At 30.9% G+C, this 25,453-nt stretch overlaps 1 protein-coding gene across 1 annotated transcript; it reads right to left on the bottom strand.

Annotated features, from left to right (window-relative positions):
* Window positions 1-1,901: 1,901 nt before the first annotated feature.
* Window positions 1,902-20,811, bottom strand: LOC127710885 (beta-1,3-galactosyl-O-glycosyl-glycoprotein beta-1,6-N-acetylglucosaminyltransferase 3-like). Its single transcript, XM_052216845.1, has 2 exons — window positions 20,762-20,811; window positions 1,902-3,888 (listed from the first exon to the last, which is right to left on the bottom strand). The coding sequence occupies exon 2, from the start codon at window positions 3,636-3,638 to the stop codon at window positions 2,106-2,108; it is 1,533 nt and encodes a 510-aa protein (XP_052072805.1). The 5' UTR covers window positions 3,639-3,888; window positions 20,762-20,811; the 3' UTR covers window positions 1,902-2,105.
* Between the last annotated feature and the right edge of the window lie 4,642 nt (window positions 20,812-25,453).

Genomic DNA, 25,453 nt, shown 5'->3' with positions numbered 1-25,453 from the left:
CAATCCGATAGATATTGTAAGTGGTAAGTAACTCGAAGACTATAAGTCATAGGGACTTCATTATCTGACTCCTAAACATGTGACCGTAATTGAATTTAAAAGTCAAGGTCACCGCAACTATTCCAAATTAGAAATTACTATGGAATGAAATCAAAAACAGTAAAAGTTGAAATAAATAAAAAATCTTTTTTTTTTTTAAAAGCTACGCCGGACCCTCCGTTAGGAAGATAATCCTGATCGAAGGTTCCAGAAATATCGTTAGTAGTCATAATTCTGAAACTATTTGTCGTAGGAAACTAATGTCTTAACCATTGGAATTCTCTTCTTGTGATCTTGATAAGGTCAGAAATCATGGTCACTATGATCTTTCCACATTAGAATTTTTTTTATAGTATGTCGGAAATTGTAAGTGATACAGAAAACGAAAAGATGAAAACTGTTTGGTCCACCATGCCGTAATTTCATTATGTTTTAAAAAGCTACGACCGACAGAATTCTCGTCGAAGGTTCCGGAAATTGTTGAAAGTGGCCATATTCCGTAAACTATTAGTAGTAAGGACTTAGTGTCTGATCATTGTATTCCTTGACCTGTGAACAGGATAACAGTAAATTATCAAAGCTGCTCTAACTTACGTCATCTACCCTAGAACAGATCCTGACAGTTCTAAACTATAACAGATATGAACAGTTCGACCTTTTTTTTTGAACAAAACAGAAAAATAAAGACTACGCGACGCGAGCCCTACAAAAACCCTTGGTGAAATACGGAAGAATAAACAGATCCTGCCAATGTATTTGAAACCGTCGTGTTGCTCATGACATGCAAAGAAGATCACGTGATAAGTCATAAACAAGGAAAAGAGAACGACACATAGAGTACGACAAAGGTAATAAACTTTTGAAAAGATGGCTTCAAAACCATTAAGAATCCTTGGTTAAGTCTCTTTTCCCTTAGCAGTAATACTTTATAAAAAAAATTCTTATAGGAATAAAAAACTAGATTAGAATATCGATAGAATATCGTTTCAACCAGACGACATATACTTCATATGTAGGTTCTGCTGGAATGAACCACACAGCTCAAAAATAACATGTTCTGATAAGGTGTTGAGATTTCACAAAACATGTTTAACCCCGTCGCTTTTATGCGCCTATCCCAAGTCAGGAACCTCTAGCCTTTGGCCTTTTTTAGTCTTGTTGTTTTTTTTAAATTTTGATTCATTTATATGTTTCGGAGTTTAGTGTGGCGTCCATTTTGCTGAGCTAGTAAACATTATTGTTTATTGGCCAGCTGAAGCCCGCGTCCGGGTGCGGGATTTTCTCGCTGCGTTGAAGTTCCATTGTTGGCTTTGTGCTGTTTTCTGCACTTTGGTCGGGATGTTGTTTCTTTGACACATTCCCCGTTTCCATTTGCAATTCTATTACTCCGTTAAACTTAGCTTTTAAAACTTAAAAGTCAGTGAAAAGATTGTATGTACTAGTATTTAAGATGCTGTTTTTCAAATATTAGTCATTATTTATGTGTTATGTTATGTTATGTCAAGTCTCTATTTTGGTTCACTTGAAGCACCGCAGTATTGCAAGTGTTTTACTCGGCATATTTCAGTAGTTTTACTTGACTGTCGTCACGGTATGTCATATGCTGAGTCTATGCTGGAAATAATATCATGACTGCAATGATATGCGTAAATATAAGGAATTGATGCTAACCATGACTCAACATAGAACGATAAAGACTTTTTTCCTGTTTCATGCAAATAATGACCATAGCCAAACATGAATTTAATATTGTATAGCAATGTCATATTCCATATAACGCGCAACTAGAAATTAGGATGCAATATTCACCAATATAAATTTAGTGCAATAAATCTATGAGGACATATGCAAATGTTAATACCTATTTTTAGAAATTTTTATTTTCTTTGAACACAAACGATGGTGAAACCAATGTAATTTCCTATCTATTTAAACACTAAATTAAAAATAATTTTTTATTCACATATTTATATGCATGAATTATACTCTCCGAATTTTGTTTTGTTTACTTTGGCACATTTTAGCGTTTTATAACTTGAAATAAATGTCTTACAAGATTGAAATATTTAGGTTTTATCGTATATCTGATACACGTTAATAGAGCTACCAGCCATATCAAGTCCTGCTTCATTTTGTATATTTCTTTCAAAAAGAGTGTAATTTTTCTGGTTCCTTTGATTTTCAAGCCAGACCGTTTTCTGACGAGATAAAAATTCTGGATCTTTTTGCATATTTGATATCGCTGCATAAAATTTACTGTGAGGAAGATTGTGATAATGGTACCAGTCTTGAAGATGAACAGTCGGATGATATGTCTTGTTCCTAATCAAAGACTCTAAACAATCTAACACGACCTTGTCCTGATATTCATCAAACTTGTTGGCAAATAACTGTCTCTGACCAACAAGCCATGGCAAGTCATTTCTACTGAAAACGCACACACCTCTGACAAATTTTCCAGAGCATTTGACCCTGTCTCCTTCCCATATAATCGCTCTGGATAAGAATGTTCCGTATCGATGGCGAACCTCCGACATGTAGCCACCTGGGGCCCACGGTAGAGTATTTACTGTAGCCCATATATTCTCTTCTGGTGAATATGTATCATTGAGCCAGTTAATATAATCTTGGACAACGTCATCAGAAAGTACGAAATTGACAAACTGTCTAGTAAAAGCTCCATAAGCACTTCCTTTACTCATTTGCATTTTATATTTGAATGGCTCTTTCTTCTTCAAAGTATCAATTAATTTATGAGCGACTATTTTATGAGCCTTTTCGTAACGCCATTTTAAAAATACTGGCAGACTATATGACTCAATATCATTAGCACCGTTTAATGCTTGAAGAATTTTTACCATTTCCAAATTTGACTTCAGTGGAAATTCTTGTCCAGTCAAATTGATGTAGTATTTCCATTTTACATTAGATTTTGAAACCATTTTCATACACTGGAAGTCAGTTCGCATATGCGCAGAGCTTGCGTATACCACATTAATTGGATTTTTCACAACATGTACATTTGGTAGGCATTTACTTATACTTGTCATCAGTTCCATGAGAAGCTTTGGAGCCTTACCATCTATGTAAATACAGATAACATTATGGGAGCGATAAATTGTTCTTAGAAGACGCTCAGCTTGTTCTGGAAGGCGATGAAATTTAATAGCAAAAGCTAGCGGAAATGTTTTCTCCTCTTCCGATACTGGAAACGTTTCATATCCATGAACTAATTTAAACAACGAACAGTTTGATACTAAGTTGTATAGTCGACACTTTCCCGTTGCTTTACGATTTAGTAAAGGGTTAACAGGGTTATTCCCCATAAAGTATGCAGCGCAACTAGTACCGATTCCTTTAATGGGGAGACAACTGTCCGTTAATGGATTTTCATTTCCACTTCTGACCTCAGTACATGGTGCTGGAGTGTCCCTATGAAATTTGTCAATTTTTGGCGCTAAAATTACATTTTCAGGTGATATGGGATTATCTTCAACCAAAAGAACTTGTCTTCCAGTATTCGTCCATAAACCAAGAAAGGTTACGAATGAAACTATTTGTATACAACAAGTGGTAATACACCAGTTTCGTAGTGGCATTGCTGATGTTCAGTAGTCCCATTACAAGATATACAAAAATCTTCCAAAGTCCATGTACACCTGTAACATTTAGCTATTTAGTATTGTTACTTCACTTCTTAACTCGATACACCCTTCTTTTCTTCTCCTTTACTGTCCGCTATATACGTCTACACATACAGAAGAAATCCTTTGCCTTTTTTCTCAGTCAACTGTCATACTCCTTTTTTATTTGGGTTATCCGTGTATTTCATTGATTCAAGGATTCTGCCTGTGGAAAAGATAATATCGTAATAAAGCTATTTACATTTGTACGGGCTATAAACCATACAAGTTAATTTTAACAACATAAAACTACCATTAACTTTATTGACTGACGAGGTTCCTTTGACAGTTTTTTTTTATCCACTCTCTCCCCTGAGGATATTCCTTAAAATATCATAGTAAACACACGAACGGATTTTTTTTGTTTGTAAACAATTTGCATGAATGGATGAAGTAAGTAGGTGTAACCAAGTACAAAAATAAAAACTGAAATTATGAATGAAACTTGCGTAAACGATTTAAATCATCGAAACTAACATGTTTGTTAGTAAAGTTACACCCTTCATGAGGCATTATCTAAAAAAAACTCTTTAGAAATATATCGCGATATTTAAAAAAATGTAAATGAATACATTTATCATTATGTCTTTCTGTATATCTCTCAGGCGTCGTTTCTAAGAATAACGTAAAATGACGACATCAAATCTAGGATATACGTACAACATATTCATTGCAAAATGGTTATAAATTACAATGTTTTATATTGCTGGTTGATGTGGTTGAAAATAACACCAAAGCCAATCAATTGCCCTCTTTTCCGGCTATTTTGTTATTTCTAGTAAACATTTGTTTTCTAATTAGGAATAGAACACGCATTTCTTTAAATTAGATCAAGAATGGAATAGGCGTGTTAAATCAAAAACCGCTAGACTTAGTCAATCCTTCATGAAATACGCACAGATAGGGATAGGCAAATATTCTACTAGGGGTATTTAAAATTCCCATTGTGAGAGTCATATTCACTAGACAAGGAAAACACACTCATGGGATTTTAAACAGACTGAAGTTATATATCTCCCTGTTTTTGATTTTGAAATATCGATATGGGCATACGTAAATTAGTTGAAACCTAAAGAAAAAAGACAGAAAAAGAACCAAAAAGACCCCTTTTACATATTCCAATGGAAATCACCCTATTGTTATTTATATGCCCATATAATCCTATGGGGAAGATCTGCTGGTTAGTTATGGTTTAAATGTTGAAGACGTTTATTGTCAAAATAATAATGATATGAATAATAAATTAACAAATCTAAGTTCAATAAATAATGATAAAAACCACCAAAGATATTGGTTAAAAACTTGTCATCTAATATGATGAACACCACACTACATCAAACACAATACAAAATTGTACAAGCGGCATCATATTTGCATGCCTTGATACCGATTTCAAAATGCAATGAGTTGTCACTATCAGAACATGAAACATATAAACCTACCATGGTACCTTAACGTAGTTATGTTGCAAATGTTTAAGATGACAAAAAGCAAAGGAACAGCGCTTTTATTGCTGTTCTTAACTCAAAGTTATAGTGAGGCCTTCAACACAGAGAAAAAAAAAACTCTAACCTCACTGCAAGTTTAAGACGGCCCCTAGCATCGGCTTGAGCGGAATTCTTTGCAATATAATTTGGATACTTACTTTTAATGTTAGTTCTAAGCATGAATGTTTTACATTCTGGTTTTTAAGGCCCACCGAGGGGCATTATGTTTTTCGGTCTATGCGTCCGTTCGTCCGTCTGTCTCGCTTTAGGTTAAAGTTTTTGGTCAAGGTAGTTTTTGATGAAGTTGAAGTCCAATCAACTTGAAACTTAGTACACATGTTCCCTATGATATGATCGTTCTAATTTTAATGTCAAATTAAAGTTTTGACCCCATGTTCACGTTCCATTGAACATAGAAAATGATAGTGCGAATGGGGCATTCGTGTACTATAGACACATTCTTGTTTTTATATATTTTTCAGTCATACTTCGATATACCATATATCAATTCTAACATTATATATTTCAAATATAAATAGTTTTTAAGCTAGAAAAATGCTGTTATTTCATTTCATATAGTATTTTACAAAATGTAAGATGTTTTCGGAAACATTTATGAACACCATGATTAATTTAAAATATTTTGATATACTACTTTTGGTGACATGCACATTCAATTTTATTCTAATGTTAAACCTAGCGGAAATTAACATTAAAAAGCGATTCAAGGATATAAAACTAAATGTTCAAAGCTTGTATCATTAGATCTACATGTCCGGTACATTTCATTTCAATACACTAGAAGGTTGTAACAAGGACATCTGAAAAGTTGTCTGCCCCGAGATACAATTTCACTGGACAGAATTTTGATTTTTATCTGTTAAAACGGTCGAATAGGACATGTTTTAGTCTTTCGTTTTCTATTCTGACCGAAAAACTATGGGTTTATAGACTGAAAAGTAATCGGTCAAAATTGTGGATTTCACCATGGTTCAATAATAGTACGTAAAATTGACCTTTAACCTTTAATTAGGGTAATGTTGTGATCTTCCAACATTTATAGTAATAGCCATGATTGGTCGTGGGAATCTGATAAAAAGATTGTATCTTTAAATTTCAACTATACATAAACAACAATGAATTCCAGAAAAACAAGTTGTCAATTAAGTGTCCTTGAAGGTTAGAGTTCATTTAAATCGTTACGGAGTTATCTTGATGAATATAATTGTAAGACTAAAATTTTATTTTAAAATTTCAATTTACAGATATTATATCAATGTTCCTCATCAAGCCCCTGAGACAAGTAGTCCTGATTTATGCTAGTACAACAAACTATTAGTAATTGATTTACAATTGTTAGTACTTAATAAATATCAAACATACATGTAGTTTGGGAAAGGCGTGCTTATTTATAGCGTATTTTTGACGATTTAAACATTCCATCTTGAAAACCTATAATATCAAGATTTATCTTCCTTCTTTAAGTATCCTGTACAAATAGTCATTGTTTTCTCGGCGTTTGAATTGTTACATAGGTTTGGCTAAAAGAAGATTTAAGGCATTAGTTTAAACATATTTCATTTGCTTAACTATGCAAAAGGGATGAGACACACGTTAATCAAACTTCTACAGTCTTCTCCCGTAATCAATATGTCCACAAATGTCTACACGTATTTTGCGAACCGTAAGTATGGGAGCACCGCTTTTATCGTTGTACTTCATCTCAAAGTCTTAAACACGGAAAGAATTTTCACATGTCAATACAATGTATAAGTTCTAGTCGACCTATAGCACCGGTTTGATTGAAATCTTTTGCTTGATGTTGATATTGCTATATAGTTTGGCATTTTGCATTGACCGAAACATATTTTGTCTGGGGGGAGGGGGGGGGGGGGAGTTGACACAACAGCAATTGGTAGTAGTTAACTTTTAAATTAAAACGTCTTCAGTCTGCTTCAGATACGAACTTCTTTTTTTATTCTTATAGAATACCAGCTTCTAGCTCTACCATCAAACTGCAATGATTAGCTTTTTGTTTTATGAGAAGTTTGAAACAATCAATTACCTAGAGTGCAACGCCAGTTTTACTTGAAAATGTAAACTTCCATCATAATGATCGGTTATGCGTATGTTTCTATGAAAATGAAACTATCGATATGTGTTCTCGGATGCTTAAAGATGGAAACATACTTGTAAGTTAAGTGAAATGATGGCAAAGTGTTGGTGACAAGAGCGCAAATAGTTGTTTACATTTTATTGGCAAGATGTTTACATTATGATGGTACTCAGAATAGAACTATGTGCGGTTTCTGATTGGAGGATACAGGGTTGTAATCGAAAGCTTGTCCATTTGGGTTCTAAAAATCCATAAAAAATCAAATTTATATTCTACTAAGTATAGAAAAGATATTGAATTTCTGTACGTAGGAGCCATACAAATATTGCCATTTTCATTAATGGAAAAAATAGACGTTGTTTTTCAACTGCATTTTAAGTCAACTTTTTTGGGCTGTTATATAACGCTGACATTTCTAGTAACAGGAACTGCTGCCCATTTTTTTCTAGTTTGTGTAGTCTTCAAGAAATAAGATATCGAACACCACTGGTATCCCATGGAAAATGCATTACGAACAATTGCGCTATTGTAACCTATAGAATACACCATATGAAAGGGATATAACCTTGATCATGCTTACGATGAAAATTTCATTTATTTGCTATAAAATTATCGACCTTCCATATAGGTAATTCTCTAAATTAAGTATAACAAATATTTAATTGCAAGTACCTTATATTTTTTGTTAGAAAACAAAGCAATTATTCTTGCTGAATAAAACGTATTGTTTAGAACAAATCATTTATGCAGTGTCATTATGATAGAAGTTGTTATAGCAACTCGTGTTGTTTCCATACTACTGTGGCATATTTTGTATTAGATATTTCATTTTTCCTCAATCTCTATCTTATTTAATTATAACTTTTTACTAACAATTGGCTTAAACAATTGTTGTTCCGTTTAAACAGATGACTTTATACTGCAACTTAAAAACGGCCCATCAGTATTTTGAATTGGCAAGCCTGTTGAATATCTAGAGTAAAAAAGAAATACAAATGCAGATGGTAGGGGGTCACAAAAATTGTACTTTTTCAAAGCATATTCACATATTGAATCCTCGGAGCTTACTTGTTTTCGTTAAAATACTATTTGTTAAATAAAAAAAAAAAATTAGTTACTATTGAAGATTTTTTGACGGGCTTAAGACTTTGTATCTTCGATTTGGTTTAATTTTGAATACTGATTGATTTATATGATAAAAATAGAATTGATTGATTTACAGATTTTAAAATCAATTAAACCATCAGTGATTTTTACAATTAGAAATCTGATATAGTATGTATTATATCTTTAAATCTTCTACAATATACATGTCGTTCTGATACACATCATGACCTGGGGACATTTACTGTTAATTTATCATTATATAATACACGTCGAGTAATTGATTTACTGACCTTTGTATATAATAAATATATCAAGATCGTCATTTTATATGTTAATAAAGATCGCCGCTGTAGTTTGATAGGATATAAATACGGTTAGATAAAAACAATGCATGTATGGATTGGTGTGTAAAGTCCAGTGGCAAGTATTACATGCATATCAGGACAAAAACATGTAATTGTTAATGTGATATGAATGCTAACCCTGCTTTGTACCTTGGAGCCACACTGAGTCGGATTTTAACGTTCTAGTTCACAATGTAACAGCCCGTATTTGAAATGTAACCTTACACATGATTCTAGATCTAGTCCGAGTACTTTGCAAAAGCAGCAAATACCAATTTTCAAGTCTCGAGTTTGACCCGGCCAGGGATCGAACCCACGGCATTCCGCTCTGATCTCTAGGAGAGCACGCTACCACGAGACCAACGAGGCGGTCGAAAATATAAAGATTCAATCTAAAAATATTAACCTTAGGAGCCTACGCGAGAAATATTTGTAACTATATATATGTCAATATGAGGAATGAACATCAAAACATTCTGATTGTTAACAAATCATTGTGCAGCGCATTGCTTACATCCATTCATTTTAATTCTGTTGGATTGTTATCCCATTGGCAAGCATACCACACCTCCTAATTTTTACTTTTTAAAAGGTTTTTATCACACAGTATGACTTAAAGGAAACAGTTGATTCGATTTTGTTGAAGTATGCTAAGACAAAATAAGCTTTTCCAAATATTATACCCATCTTGAAATATAAAGTTATCACTTAATTAAATCAATTTGGTGTTAGACTTAACTGTAAGACAACAGATGTTGATTTGAAGCAAGTGTTGACTGGTCTTAAAAGAAAATAAAGTCCTCTTATATAATTGATATTCCAAAATCCTTAAAAGAAGCTCTTTCGATATTTAAATTTAACTATCGGTCCTTTTTATCAAAATAAAAACGATATGAATAAGTGTCTTGAACGTTTTATACTATAGTACCAAAACCATGCGAATGAATAGAGATATAAGATATGATAGACTAAAAGACCTCCCACCAAAAAAAAAAACCCAAAAAAAACCCCAAAACACCCCAAAAAACCAACACACGACCTGCTACAATAGACGAGCATTTTTTTCAAGATTTGAACAAACTCTCCCGTCACCAACCTAGAACTGGCACATTTGCATAAAAGTTACACGATTGCAAAGTATAATTAGATTTATAGAAATGTATGCTTAACGTCCAGTGATTTAGTTTGAACGAACAATCCATATTTCATGGGATTTAAGCTTGTCTTCGAATTTTGGATCACCCCCTGTATTACGTTTTCGAATCTTGAATTAAGACTCAAGGATGTAGTCAGGTGAAATTAAAAACAAATCTGGAATTTAAAACTGATACTATAATTCAGAAGAGCATTTGTTAAGGAACAAAATAAGCTAAAAATATTGATAGGTTATGGAACTCCTTTTTCGAGATACATTTATTTGATTTTTAAAGGACGACAGAAAAAGGCCGACTTGGACTTTTACCTTTTATTTAACATTGACATTATGTGGGTCTCAAATCGTAAGAAAAGAAATATACAATCTGCTTAAATTTTGATAATGACCTTTTATGAGCTATTGAAGTCTTCTATCACTATGAAAAGAAAAGTGGGTGACATGGGGCAAAATATTTTACCCTGTATCATTGGAAAGAAACCAAGGAGTCAGAACATCTGACAAAAATTCCTAAACCTGAAATGACTGAATCCTTAAATAAAGACGAAATTCCGTACATTTATGAATGACATTTTTAGAATTTAAAGTAAGGGAAACGTAAGGCATTACTCTACCATATAGCAACCAAATAACACAATAATTAAATAAAATCTAGTGATCTGTTATGAAAGCCTGTCAATTGGTTTAAAATCTTGCAACCGCGTAAACAATTAGAATGTCTATTCAATTGTTTATTGGAGGCTTAGAATTAATAGCTATGACTCACAATTTATGCTTATCCTGAGAAAATACTAATTGCATAGAAGCTGTTGCATTTTTATCGCTTTATTTATTCTCGAACGAACGATTAATTAAAATGTAACTTTTTAACTAATATCTTTTAAATATATTAAACGATCTCTTTAAAGGACCGACCAGTCATCTTTAAGAGAGGGATTAAAATGAATTGTTTTGATTCTTAATTTTTTGAAGAAAAAAAAATGTTTCAGATGGATAATGAAAATAAAAGTTTGTTTCCTAGGCAAACAATAAATGCATTATTGAATTTCAAAATTGTTTTGTCCTGTGTATTAATGAAAGAAAAAGATATATATATATATTTTTTATATGGCTCTTTATCAATTGAACCTTTTACAATATTAACGAATTCCTAACTCGAATCAAATTCGATAGTTTTCGTCTCTAACAAGAAATATCTTTTAAGCTTATGACTTTTAGTACAAGCAAATTATTGGGATTGTAAAAGCGTTTTACCTAAAGCGCGGGAAAAGGCCGGTACGTACATATCAGGGACTACTAACTGTTTAAATAAACTCTAACCATCCTTTGGTCGTTTTAAGTGGTAGGGTGTTGCCTAGGGTCATAATTGATCGAATTGTTAACTCATTTAAAAAAGAAAATCATAAACGTTAAAAAATGTCTAATGTTCTTGATTAACATCAGAAAATGATTTACCAATCCTTTTCATATATAGATTAGTCGTGACTGTGATCAAAGCCAGGTTAGGATGTACAAATTATTTCGGGTAATGTGTAATATTTAAACGTATATAAAGATTAAAAAGAAGCTTTAAGACAAACAGTTTCAATCATGAAGATGGGATAGATTGGTACGCCTTATTTATCATTGTTGTTCTTTTTTTGTGTTATAAAACGACATTCCTATAATTGATCTATTTATTACACAAACATTTATAAACACAAGTGGTTTACTTGTGAATGCGCAAAAAGTATATTATTTAGAAATATTAATATATCATTTTTGTCAATTTAAGAAAACTGGTGTTGATGTCGAGATTGCGATCGTCTCCATTGATTTCTATCATTGGAACTTACAAATTAAGATGCATTCAGTTGAAAAAAAAGACGGAGAAATACCAGCATTTAGTTTTTGTCACTTTGGGCATTAACAAGATTGAACGGTCCAGTACTTCATACGCCTTGTCGCTATTTGTCCGCCGTTTATACTGGACATCACAAAGATTCCCGTAAAATTTTGACGTCACAATAGAAAATGTCTGATGCCACAAAGGAAAAATGAGTCAATAGTTCAAGTGTCGCAGATTCTCGGGTCAAGTTCCCAAATATCGATAAGGTCTATATTGTGTTCAGGCTTTTCTAAAACAAAATGTATAACAAATTAATTCATTTAGATACGTGCTTACTATATAATGAATAGCAATTATTGAAATCAAAATTTAAACAGATTTTAAATGGCATACTTTTCAAATTTGGTAACATTAAGAGAAACTATTTTTTTTGTATTTCCCCTCAAAAAATGAAAGAACAATAATTTACACACCGTTCAGATTTAAACAAAGATTTATGTTGTTGTCCCATCGCTAACGCACGATATGAACACAAGTTCCAAGTTAAGTCAGCCCACAGTTTTATTGATAAAAAGATTGATGATACTTAGCAGGTAATACAAACTTTTTTAAGGGAGTCATGGATTTAAATAATAAAATTTGTTCCACTGATAATTTCTTTAGAAAAAAAATAATTCAGAAGGGAAGTGAAAAAAGTTGGTTTCCAACGAAAATTAGGAAAATAAATAGAGATAATGGTCAATAAAAAAAAAAACTCATCATAGAATACCAGGATTAAAATTTGGTACGCCAGACGCGCTGCACATTCAATTGATATACATCTTTACCTTATATATGTTTTACAAGTAGGCTATAAAACCTCAAATCCATTGAACATATAACAGACAGAAAATATTGTCTTCAAAACACGATATTTCCCCTTTTAGACTCCTTGTGTAAATAATTTTCACTTATGTGGATTATATATAATAAATCAAATACATGTACCGCATAAAATGACCGAATATGTAACACATATGTCTTATTTAAATTTGAATGTGTTTAGTTTTATATGAGTTAAAGGAGGTGTTGGATATACATCAACAAGACAGCAACCGTACGACACAAACGACAAAAATACATATAGAGGACAACATGCAGCCTTTAATAACGAATTACACACAAAATATCAACATCAAATTCTCTAAATAAGGCATGTTTCACTTTTGAATAATAAAATAAATATCTTCGTTGGTGAATTTCTCGTCAGGTAATGAAACGACTATTTATGGGTCCAAAATATTTATACATTTTAAATATACAATGGAGTTATAATATTTTTGGTTTGCAACTAGATCTTCGTAGTTTTTTAACATGAAATTAGTTGTTTATCTAGTATATATTTTCCCAAGCTTAGATAATACGGTTTCAATTTTAGCAGCGAATAATAAATCAAATAAGAGGAACGTTAACATTGATACATGTATCATCCGATATAATCATTTCTGGAAGAAGAAAAAAACATTTAGAAAAACACATAATGTACCTTTTTGGTTAACAAGTATGTGTTTATTTAAAGGTGACAAATTTTGTACTTGGAAAATTACAACTGATCCTTTTCTATATATACCATTAATCAGATAAAGTAAATATAAATAACCTTGAAAGCACAAAAAAACGAATTGCTTTCTTACGAAGTGTGTCAAACACAATCTGTGATTATTTGCCTTTCATAGTAAATATGACTATTTTTAGTCCTTTAGAAGTGATAGCCGTTACCTTATGGATAACATATATCGAATTATCAAACATCTACTTTCTGAAAAGATAAATGTTCAAAAGCATCTTTTGTCTTTGATCAAAGACTTAATATATCTTATATAAGTCAGTCTTTTATAGTTTTTGCCATCATAGTTAACCCGTGACATAATATTATTTTCTGCCCATTGTAATGTAATTGTGTCTTCTGTATAGTCGGATTAACTATGTCACATGGTTTAAATCATTCAGAAAAAGAAAAGAAATGGGTTAAGGACACAAATGAACGGATTACAATGGTTGGGGATAAACTCATCATAGATACCGGGCATGCAATTGTGTACACGAGACGCGCGTTTCGTCTACAAAAGACTCATCAGTGACTCAAATAAAAACAGTTAAAAAGGCCAAATAAAGTACGAAGTTGAAGAGCATTGAGAACGCAAAAATGTTTACTAAATACAACTAAAGTAATCTATTCCTAGGGTAGAAAATCCTAAGTATTTCGAAAATATCAAAGTTTTGTAAACAGTTGGGGTTGTGGTTTGTAATATACTTGTGTTTGGTATGCTAAATGAAGCATTTAGCTTTATTTTTAAATAGTGATTTCTACAAAGTAGCAAAATTAAAAGCAATCTAGAAGGTCCGATGAGACTTAAACAGACAAATATAATACTTACACATATGTTTATACAAAGATCGGTGAATGTCTTCAGTGCATATATATAAAAACATTCTAAAAGGTTAAAACTGTACTAGGAGGTAAATTAAAAAAATGCGTACTCTCCAACGAGAGTGTCGTAGAAATTTGTTTTTACCATCTGGACTATGTGCAAAATTTCTCAAAATATGTTTACAAAGTAAGATATATATACATATATAGATATACAAACATTAAATGAATCTTAAGGCTATGGGGAGTTGATTACAAAAAAACAGGTACCCCCTCCCCGAACACTCCACAGTCACCACGTCAGACCGATTTGCACTTGGTGCAGTCCGGCGAGTGAACATTTGTATAAGTTAGTGAAATATTTGTAACTGGTTCATCTTTGCTACACTAGTGAAACTACAAGATTTAAATTCATATTCAACTTTTACCATATGTTTATGTTAGGCTAGATTAAAAAAAAAGTAATTTGATTTCTCATCAATTACTTATACACAAAGGTTCCAACGCACTAAGGCAAAGTTGACAGTTAAATGAATTAGGCTTTTCTTTTTTAGGTCCATTTTGATAACATAGCTTTTATTGTTTTTACATATTTGTACATTTATCGCTGTCAAATGTTTAAATTTGAGCGTTTCGAATGAAGGTTAATGCAGAAAAGCGCTTCGGATGCACGAAATGTATATAGTTTTGTTTTCATTACATAATATGATAGAAAGTACGATCGCGTCAATATATTCATAATTTTTTCCATAATGTACTTCCCCTATATTTGTTTACTATATTATATAAGATACGATATCAAGATATGCTACTGTAATGAAGATGTATAGATTTTTAAGTGAAATTTTGACACGTAGGTAAAACAATAAAACTTAATATCACACTATTGATCAAAATAGCATACATTTTTACTTCAGGATATTAAAATTAAATTAAAATTTGAATATTATCTCTTTTTCAATGCCAAAAGGGACATCACAATGTATTACCAGAAAATGTCAGTTATGATTAGCATAATGTAGGTATAGGGAAATAAATTAAACTGCCACATCGGCTTAGCACGTTACGACGTATCATTCTGGGCAAACATAAAAATGCACTTGTAGAACTTTTACATTAACAACTGTTCTTAAATAATGTGTACCTATTGATTTTTTATAGACAAACTTAAAGATTTACCACAAACGCGTCTTGCTCGCAGGAAATTAAGTAGATTTTCAAATTGCCACTGGTGGAAGAATTATAGTACCAATCAAGTAGAAAATGCTTTGAGATTGCATGATTTAATGAAAATATTTTAAAGGAAATTCTGTGACAAAAATCAAAGTAATACATTCTGAATTTACTATGTTTTAATAGGTCTTCAGGATGAAGAATGCATTGAGCCAAACTTAAAAATAAATAAATAACTATTTTATTTTCCTGGAAATCATATTTGTATGCAGGACTTGTGTATGCAAAATTTGTCAACTAAAAATTTATCAAAATGTATTAAAAAAGATCCAGACCGAAGTATGATCCCGGACTTGGACGAAGATACCATATGGAACTATCACAATCAATCAGCAGACTTAGCTATCAAGTGGTAGTAATATAAAAGCATTGATAAAAACAATTTCGGGTGTCGGGGCCAATACATCGAACCTCAAATTTATATCTATGCCAATACAGAAACAGTTAGTTCATAACACCTTTATTTAAAGACTCGACATAACATTATGCATGTACACGCAACCATATAGATCTTTGACTTATCTTTTTTTAATAATCACTCTTTGTCAATTGATAACATTTTTTTTAATTTCCTGGCGCAATTCCTTTTATCACAAATAACAAGAATGAATAAATTCATCAATGATACCAGGCTTATAACTTTTGTACGTCAGAAGCTCATTTCGTCTACAAAAAGACTCATTAGTGACGTCAATATACTATATTTCGAATACGTACATTGTCATTTTTCAATTATTTTTAACCATTACATTCATAACATTTAAACATCCAAAGTTTCCTCACATGAATTTTGTAATGTTATTATCATAATAAATCATTAGAACAAAATAAGATGATGCAAATTGAGTGCTATTGGCATCTTTACATATTTGATATACTATTATTCTACCGAGGAACAAACTTGTTAATTCTTTAGCTCTAAGGAAGTGTAAGTTTTATGCTTCGTTACAATTAAGATGTTCACTAATACATCAGATATAAAAGTGAGCTTCTTTATTTATAGATATAATTCATTGTCTTAAAGCAGTCTGAATCACCTAAAATGATTACAATGTACTTCTACCAATTTATGAGAAATGAGCATTAAAGGGACTAACGCATGTATAAAATATCGCACAACTAATGGTAGTGATCATTATTACTTTAAATGAATGGACAACTGCCTAATTTGCAACGTGATAGGACCTTTACTTCGAACGACCATTTGTTAAGGCTTCTTGTGAGGTCAAATACCACTCACTACTAAATAATTTAACAGTTTATAATAAATGTAACTGGATTTAAATGAAAATAAACCAATATTTTGATTAAAGAATTCTTTGCAAAGATGAACTTTTAACGACATTTCTAAGATTAAACACCAATAACAGAAAACAAATCAAATTAAACACAAGAAAAAAAAGAAGAAAAAACGAAAAAAAAAGAGACGGTAGATACCAAGAGAGTATTCAAATAAGTCGATAGAAAAAACTGACAACGCCAAAACCGACGAAAAAACTAACCAATCTACAGAACACTATGTACAAAAGTAAAGATTGAGTAACATGATCAATCTTCTAACTTTCCCAGACTGAATGTCATTTCGATCCTTTTCAGGCTAGCAAAACTCGTACTGTAGTCCCCTTTAAAAGAATTAAATATAAGGCAACAGTAGTTACCAATGCTTTAATCTTGGAAATCCATTTGAGTTTACAAATCAAGTGAAAAACTGAAGGAATCGCATGAAATTCAAAAGGCGAAAGATGCGTCTACATGATTTACTTCTCCTGGTATGCATGCATCACGCATCATAAGAATACAAACTGAATACAAAATGTCAAAAAAGGCAATATGACACAATCGATAGGCACAAATCAGACGGTTATTCTGGTATCTTAATATCTAAGACAACGAAAACATGTCTCCTTCGAGTTGAGACAAAAATACTCTTGATGGTGACCATAAACCCTGTGTAGTCGTCCCTCAACTCATCCTACTATTAAAGCAACCTCATTTAAAAGAAAATATTGTTCTCTATTCCTGGTTTATCTTAGCTTTATGAAAATGATTGCCAACTGATTTACTTAATTTTATAAACAATCTCAATTTTATCTAGTTCTAAAATCATCATTTAAATTCACATTTCGATAAGCTGAAGTTCGAAATACTTCGAAATTATAAAAAGATTACTGGTATACGAAAACATATGTATCCTTATTATTTTAATTTGTGCTTGTTTTACGTAAATTAATTTTCAATGTAATATTTATTTCCCTAATTTTTTCTGTTTATTTTACCATGATCATGTCTTGGTTACTCCCGTTTCCATGAGCTATATTTTATTTGAGTCATATATCATGATAACATCGTTAGGTATATGTTTATAAGCAACATATTAAATCAAAACTGCCAACAACTAACCTGTTTATTTTTTTGCGAAACCTGAAATGTAACAATTGTACAGGAATTTGCCAATTGCTATAAGTGGTTGAAAGTAATCGGTATCTATGAAATATACTTACACTAATGTTTACACAAAATATATTCATATTTAGTTCTTGACACTCAATTTTAAAAACTTGAAGAGAACTTTTTTTTGCTTGTACAAGCGGACATATAATCGTTATATGATACAAATATCTACTGTTTTCTTTAGATTTTTTCATATGTCTAGCTGTGAATATGTCTGCTGTATTCTAATTTTACATTTTTAATATGATCAGAGCAATCGCTGATATGTAAAATGAATTATGTATTGGCATGAAAATGCAGCTTCCAATAAGCAATATACATATAGCTCTCAAATTTAGCACAACAATGTTAGATCTACAAATATGCGTTAGCAGATTTTTTGTTCTTCTCTCAACGGGATTCGAACATGCATTCATTGGTATATATAACGTTAAAATGTTTTTCTACGTTAGGCTTACAAGTTAAATAAAGTTATTATTTATTTTTATTGCATTCCATGTTAAACGGTAGTTTGTTTCACTAATTGTTTTATACATAAAGATTAAAACAGCAAACATCATATAAATTTCTACATATATTCCACAAAGAAGTACAAAAATTCGTATTTCGAACATTTTTGATTGTCTTCTGTTAAATGTATTACAGTAACATTTCCGTTTACATACATAACTGTAATATGTTTTCTACATAAATCTTCGTAGTTAAATAATGTTATGATTTATTTTTATTGCATTCCATGTTTAATGGTCAAAACTTGTACCACTTATGGGGAAAGTTAATGATATGAAACGCAAATTAATGTCTAGCAGCAAGACAATATGCATAAATAAACAAACGTTTTGTTTACATCACATAATTTTATTCACCCTTTACGAATAATATGTCGATACGAAAACTAAAAAAATGCTTTGAAATACATGTATGTAATCTAAATCGGAATATTGCTATGTTAGATAAGGAAGCAAGATTGAAACAGCAAACATAAAGAACGTCAAATAAATTTATCCAAAAATCCACAAATAAATTAAAAACCACTCCTGTTTCAAACCTTTTTTATTCTCTGATGAAAAAAACTTACTTAAATTATCGTTTTCTCACGCGAGCTCGTGAGTATAACAGGATTATGGTTATTGATGTTTTACGCACACATGCAAACAAAATTGTAAAATAATACCCAGCTGTGTATAAAAAGCCAAAATAAAAGCATTGTCAAAAACAAAACAAGAGTCAAATCCACTTGAAAATACCCAACTGACACAAATATAAAAGAACGCGAGGAACATTCGTACAAGCAAATAATCAAACGACACAAATACAAGAGGAACATCATACGAACAGCTTGGACAATTAGAAACGGGGAGTTATGTTTTCTGTACTGCCCTTTCAAGGATATGTTTCTAGCTTCAAACAAATTCCCTCACCATACCTTCCCACAAAATAAACAAAAAACCACCAGACATTATATTTTTTAGAAAACATTTCAAATAGATGATTCAATAAAAAAATCTTTATTTGCAGGCATTTTGATAGGATAGAAAAACCATGCTAAAAGGACTGACCCATACTTTCATAACTGTCGATCCTACTTTTATATCCCCGCAAATTTTAGAAATGAGACATCTATATTATATTATGTTCATACATAAAAGTGATTTAATGCATAAACAATCGATCTCCTAATGTCTCATAAGGTTAATATATACACAGACACAATATATGTATACAGTCTTCTACAAAAGTACGATTGATAAGTTTAAGAAGGAAATATGTTAAATGTATAATGTTAATATATGTGAATGAAATATCTAAAAAAAAACATGATTTTTTCATTATATGCACTCTTGATTACGTAATTATGACTTTTGAAAGTTAAGCATTTTTCACTTTTGTTTAAAAGACTTGATCCAGTTAATTTTTGAATACAAAATGACAATTTTAACAAATGATTTTCTGTGTAGAATTTTGCGGGCTTTTATTTGTCTATGCATTTCTTTTTGTCATGTTTGTTCATGTCTTTGTCTACGTTTGTTTTTAAATTGTTTCCTGGCTATATTCTTTCCCTTTTATCCACTGTTAAATTATCATGGTGAAAGTTAATGAAAGGTTTTTGTTTAAATAACACTTTATGATATTAGGATATGTTCAATGCAAGTTACATTTATATACATACATGGCTTGAAAGTTTAAGGGTTTGAGCGCTACTGACGCAGTAAATTCAAAGGGTCATTTTAATTTATAACAATATAATTTCATACAAAAGAACAGCATAAACAGATAGCATAACTTATATAAGATTGCACTGATCAATAAAAAATTAGTGTTTGTACAATTAGTCAAACGTTTCTAGCCCCTGTTTTTGTGTAGCTAAAATCTCATTAATATGTTTAATTGTCTCATAAAAACCATTTTAAAATTGTACAGTTTTAAGAATTATTATTTTCCAATTTTTATCAAATGAAATGAAATATTATGCTAAAACCATTACTGTTAGCGCACTAATGGTGCGGTATTTATTTTCTTCGTTTATGTACGTCACAGAATGTTTTTTTTTATTATTTCCGTGGATTTATAAAATGATGACATATATTCTACTATAAATTAAGATATTTTATTTTACTGTTTTCATGCTTTTGATGTCAAAAACAGTTTACCTAAATAAATCGACAAATTAGTAATTATGTTGGAATATATTTCTTCCCTTAAAACTTGCAATGACCGAACTCATTACTTTGCGATGACCAGAAACATTACATTTAGGTCTTCGACTTGTTATTTGCATCACATAAAACATGTGTAAAAATATATAAACAGAAGAATCATGAAAAATAGTTAATTTTAGACAAATTGTTGATTTTTACCTTTCTGAAAGTCACTGTTTATACGATCATACAACCAATTATGTAAACATACCTTGACCTGTTAAACAATTCGCAATATATATTTTCGACTTAATTTGTGGCCAATCGTCCTCTCATATATAACTTTATAGTGATTTATCTACAGTTATAAATATACGGTCACACCTGAGTGATCTCATAACGAAGGAGATAAAATTGCCGGTAGTCAAATAGAAAATAATTCTTAAAATTCATATAACAAATGGCGAAGGAATATGTCATTACACCTCATTAGGCTGAACAAGTATTTAGTCAAAGGCTGGGTTTTGTCTTAGTTGTTTATTACTTTCCTAGTGCATAAAGGTTACTTTTACAGCAAAACGCAATTCATTTGTTTCAGTATCTGTACGTAAAATTAAACACCCTAGGTAAAATCTGTGATGTTTCAAAATATTATTAAAATAAGGAATAGTGTGTAATTTATTATGGAAAGAAACTATATGTTTTGACTACTTGCAATTGCAATTTGCGACTTAATTCATAATTAGGAAACACTATTTTATACAGGGTAACATATAACCTATCCCATATTCAGATTTGTTTAGATAAAACTTTTAACTTTCAGATATTTGAACTTCTTGCAAGTAACATTGAATAGATTTGAAACTTATAGATTTGGAACTTATAATAACTTTTTACTTTTTGTTGATTATGGTGTTTTAATTACTCTTTAGTCTTGTCAAGCAGACAGATATATCCTAAAGATTAGCGAAGAACGGTCTGATAGCTGAACAAACCTAATGACAGGCCTGTGTTTTACGGGTAATGGCAAAAGATTTTCAGAGGAGATTTGGCTTTTGAATAAACGCCTATAGTATTAATTCTTTTAAGGTTTGTAAAAGTAAAATACGTTAAAATCTGTCTGCATTTTTTTAAACATAAATTAATTTTAAAACGATGCAACTGGCCTCAATCCGTTTGAAATTCATTCGATTCCCTCATTTATTTCACTCTTGTTTGGTATATTCTTAATTCTTTAGGAATATCGATTTTCGATAAACTACTGCTTCTTCTTTTTCACCAATATAAAGAAACTGACGATAAATCTATTGCTTATCATTATCAAGAAAAAGTATCACGCATTAAGACAGAAAACTACGTGTTATTTTGAAAGGGATAATGGGTTTCTATGAAAAACAGAAACATTACTGTGACTTGACTGTAGGGGGTTGCTCTCCACCTATTGTAGTTAATTCAAAATTCTGACCAAATTGCAATTTGTTTTATCAAACCAAACTGTTCAAATGGTCAGAAATTTTAACAAATTGTTAAAGAAAAGCACAGTCAAGTCGTGAAAGTGCAAGGTGATAATGTGACTTGACTGTAAAAGAGAGACAAAAGATACCCAAGGGGACTGTAAGTGTTGCTCTCCACCTATTGTAGTTTATTAAAAATTCTGACCAAAATACAATTTGTTTTATCAAACCAAACTGTTCAACTGGTCAGAAATGTATTAAACTGCTGTATCTAGTCAAGTCACAAAAGTGCAAGATGATAAAAAAAAAACCATACTTACAATCCTATTTGACTTTAATTCACCTTTATTGATACTTTGAAAATGCCGATAAGATATTCTATACATTCGTTTATTGTAATTGTCATTCGAAAGGTGATAGGTAGTAATTTTTGAATTGCTAAAAAAATTTCCAAATTAAAGTTTTCAAATTATTTCTTCTAATGATAGTGTTTTTCTATGCATGCTACAAAGCTTTCTTTGAAATAATCTGTAAAATACCTGTTACAATATGCCTTAAGCTTAAATATGTTCTCTTGGAGTTTTAAAGGGAGATAAGATATTTAAAAAAATCAATGATACTAGATTATCTCCCATGGAAACTTATGAACAATGTATTGTAATTTCACATATATTTTACTGAATATAATATAGTTTTATTCAGACTGATGTCTTATTCTTATGAATAAGAAGATCTTTTAAAAGAAAAATTGTATGAAAGCTTATTTTAGACATTTATTTAGCAATTCAAAAATAACTACCTATCACCTTTCGAATGACAATTACAATAAAAGAATATTATAGAAATTCCTATCGTCATTTTCAAAATATCAATGAAATAGAATTAAAGTCTAATAGGATTGTAAGTATGCTTTATTTTATCACCTTGCACTTCCACGACATGACTGTAGTGTTTTACAGCAGTTTCTGATCAGTTGAACAGTTTGATTTGATAATTGCAATTTGGTCAGAATTTTGAATGAATTGCGATTGGTGGAGAGCAACAGTTATTGTCAAGTCACAGTAATAGATTTTTGTTTATGTCATATCTGTTAGACATATGTCCATTCATCTCTTCAGTTATATTTTATCGTTCAAAGTGTACAAAACATAATGTTCATTCGTTAAGGAGAATAAATCAAAGACTTGTTTAATCATTTTGTTTTAAATCCGCGCATGTTAGCTTAATTATACAACCTTGTATAGTTTACACGATACATCAAGCTTCTATTCGTAAGAAATTATAAATTAGTTTAAAAAAATATTATTTATAAAACGCATGTTAACATTCTTTTCACTAAATAAAACCATTATAAAAACTGAAATTGATACTTTTAATAAGAAAAGATTTAATTGTCTTTACTTTCGATTCATTTCTTCATAAGTGTCATGATGAGTTTGTAAGAAAATGATTATTGAGGTCTATCGTTTCGTACAACATCAAAGTTTTCATCAATATTTCACAATGTTCTTTTAAAACTGATAAAGTACACTATTCGTAGACCGGGCCATGAAAGACTGAAATGGTATACTTGCATACTTTTTCAGGGTTTTGAAGTCCCAATGCAGATTCTGACTTACAAAGATTGTATATTCAATGTTGCTTTTGTATTGCAACCTTACTCTGTATACATTAAATTAGAGGCAACAGTAGTTTATTGATGTTCAAAACTCATACATCAATTAAAAAGATACAAGTCAAGGTAAAACACAAGAACTTATGGAATTGCATCAGCGCCAAAAGAAGCATGACATGGTCCTTAAGAAGAACATAATGTTTGAATTCTAAAAGGATATGTTGTATGTTTATTGTATCCAAGTATATATATATATATACGTGAATATTCACAAATGTTAAATTGACATCTTTTGAAAGTCCAAAACATAATACAAGTAAAACAAAAAAGCCAGTCAGGACAAGGAATCAGAGCTTTGCATGAGGAAGATACATTCATTAATTTGAAATTATTTCGAAATTTAAAAAAAATGTAGATTCTTAGTACTGCATGCAAACACAATAATTCCCTGTAACCATCAGCAATGACATACTATGAATTCAATATATTCTAAACTCATCATGAACATCAAGTAACGACAATGTATGATTACAAACAACAATTAACCGTACCGATAAGTTACATAAGCTATGTATTCTACATAATCTAGATCATTATGAACGTCAAGTTACGACAAGTAATGATTGCAAAACAAATTCCATTTCTTGTCTTTCATTTTTGCTTATGTGCTTTGGCTATAGAGTGTCTATATGCCATTTTGTTTTTCTTTGTTTACATAGTTGTTTCTTTTTTTAGTGATTAAAATTATAACACAATGTTGACTGCTGTACCCAAATTTTTGACATTTTTACCTGTTATGTCTGTTTGTCACACATTGTTGTCAATATAATGGAATTCTATGCGACTGTCATACAAGTGAGATATTAAGCTAGCTATAAAACCAGGTTTAATCCACCATTTTTTACACAAGGAAATGCCTGTACCAAGTCAGGAATATGACAGTTGTTTTCCATTCGTTTGATGTGTTTGAGCTTTTGATTTTGCCATTTCGTAAGGGACTTTTCGTTTTGAATTTTCCTTGAAGTTTGATATTTTTTGTTATTTTACTTTTTTAACAGCATACAATCAATTTGAATCTCATTACGGGAATTTTGTACTGTAAACCTCATAAAACGTATATCCATTTAAAGATTTATTGGCGTTTAGGTGATACCATTTGCATAATAACACTCATTCAGACTTTCAATATTCGTCTTTTTCACCATTACAAAGTTACAGTTTTATATGTATAGGTTGCAATTTGTAAATTTAGCTGATTCACAAACCTCGTCACTTCTGGGGAAAAACATGATATTCATAGATTGTTTACCAACCGGTTCCCAGATAAATCTCATCGAGACACAACTTGAGAATGTTACCAGTAAAAATATAGTTGGATAGCAGTCAAATTTAATTATAAGAAAGACTCAAAGTTAAGAGAGGATTAAAATAGAATTTAAATACAAGCATAAACTCAAAGTAGTTCGAGGCAAATGATTGAAAAAAAAAGTGCATGTGAACTTTCCTTTCCAGGGTTTGACTTGTTATGAAACTTCATAGTTAAAGTTGGATAGTTTTGGTCGTAAAAGAAGTTCCAATGGGAAATTTAGTGTCTATATTTACAGAAGTGCAGCCTATTAGGATAACCATCTTGTTTTTCGATATTAAAAAAAATATATAGATCTTAAAAACTAAATATCTGTGCTAATTTGGGAAACCGTGCATTACGTTGTCGAAAGAAAGTAATTAAAATTAAACTTAGCACACATGACTTGTATCTTAATTTATATCATTTAAAGAGACACGTACTAGAACAATCAATTCACATTATTACTCGAAAGACACACATCAGGATTCTGAAGAACTAATATAGACATATACCCTTTTCTGTTGTTACAACATAATCTTCTCTTTA

The sequence above is a fragment of the Mytilus californianus genome, unplaced genomic scaffold (genome assembly GCF_021869535.1).
Source record: "Mytilus californianus isolate M0D057914Y unplaced genomic scaffold, xbMytCali1.0.p SCAF_8, whole genome shotgun sequence".
NCBI classification, from domain to species: Eukaryota; Metazoa; Mollusca; class Bivalvia; order Mytilida; family Mytilidae; genus Mytilus; species Mytilus californianus.
This window is presented reverse-complemented; position numbering and strand designations above follow the sequence as displayed.

What these genes read in the sequence shown, in the direction of transcription:
- LOC127710885 (XM_052216845.1), bottom strand. Translation starts at nt 3,638, where the DNA reads ATGCCACTACGAAACTGGTGTATTACCACTTGTTGTATACAAATAGTT.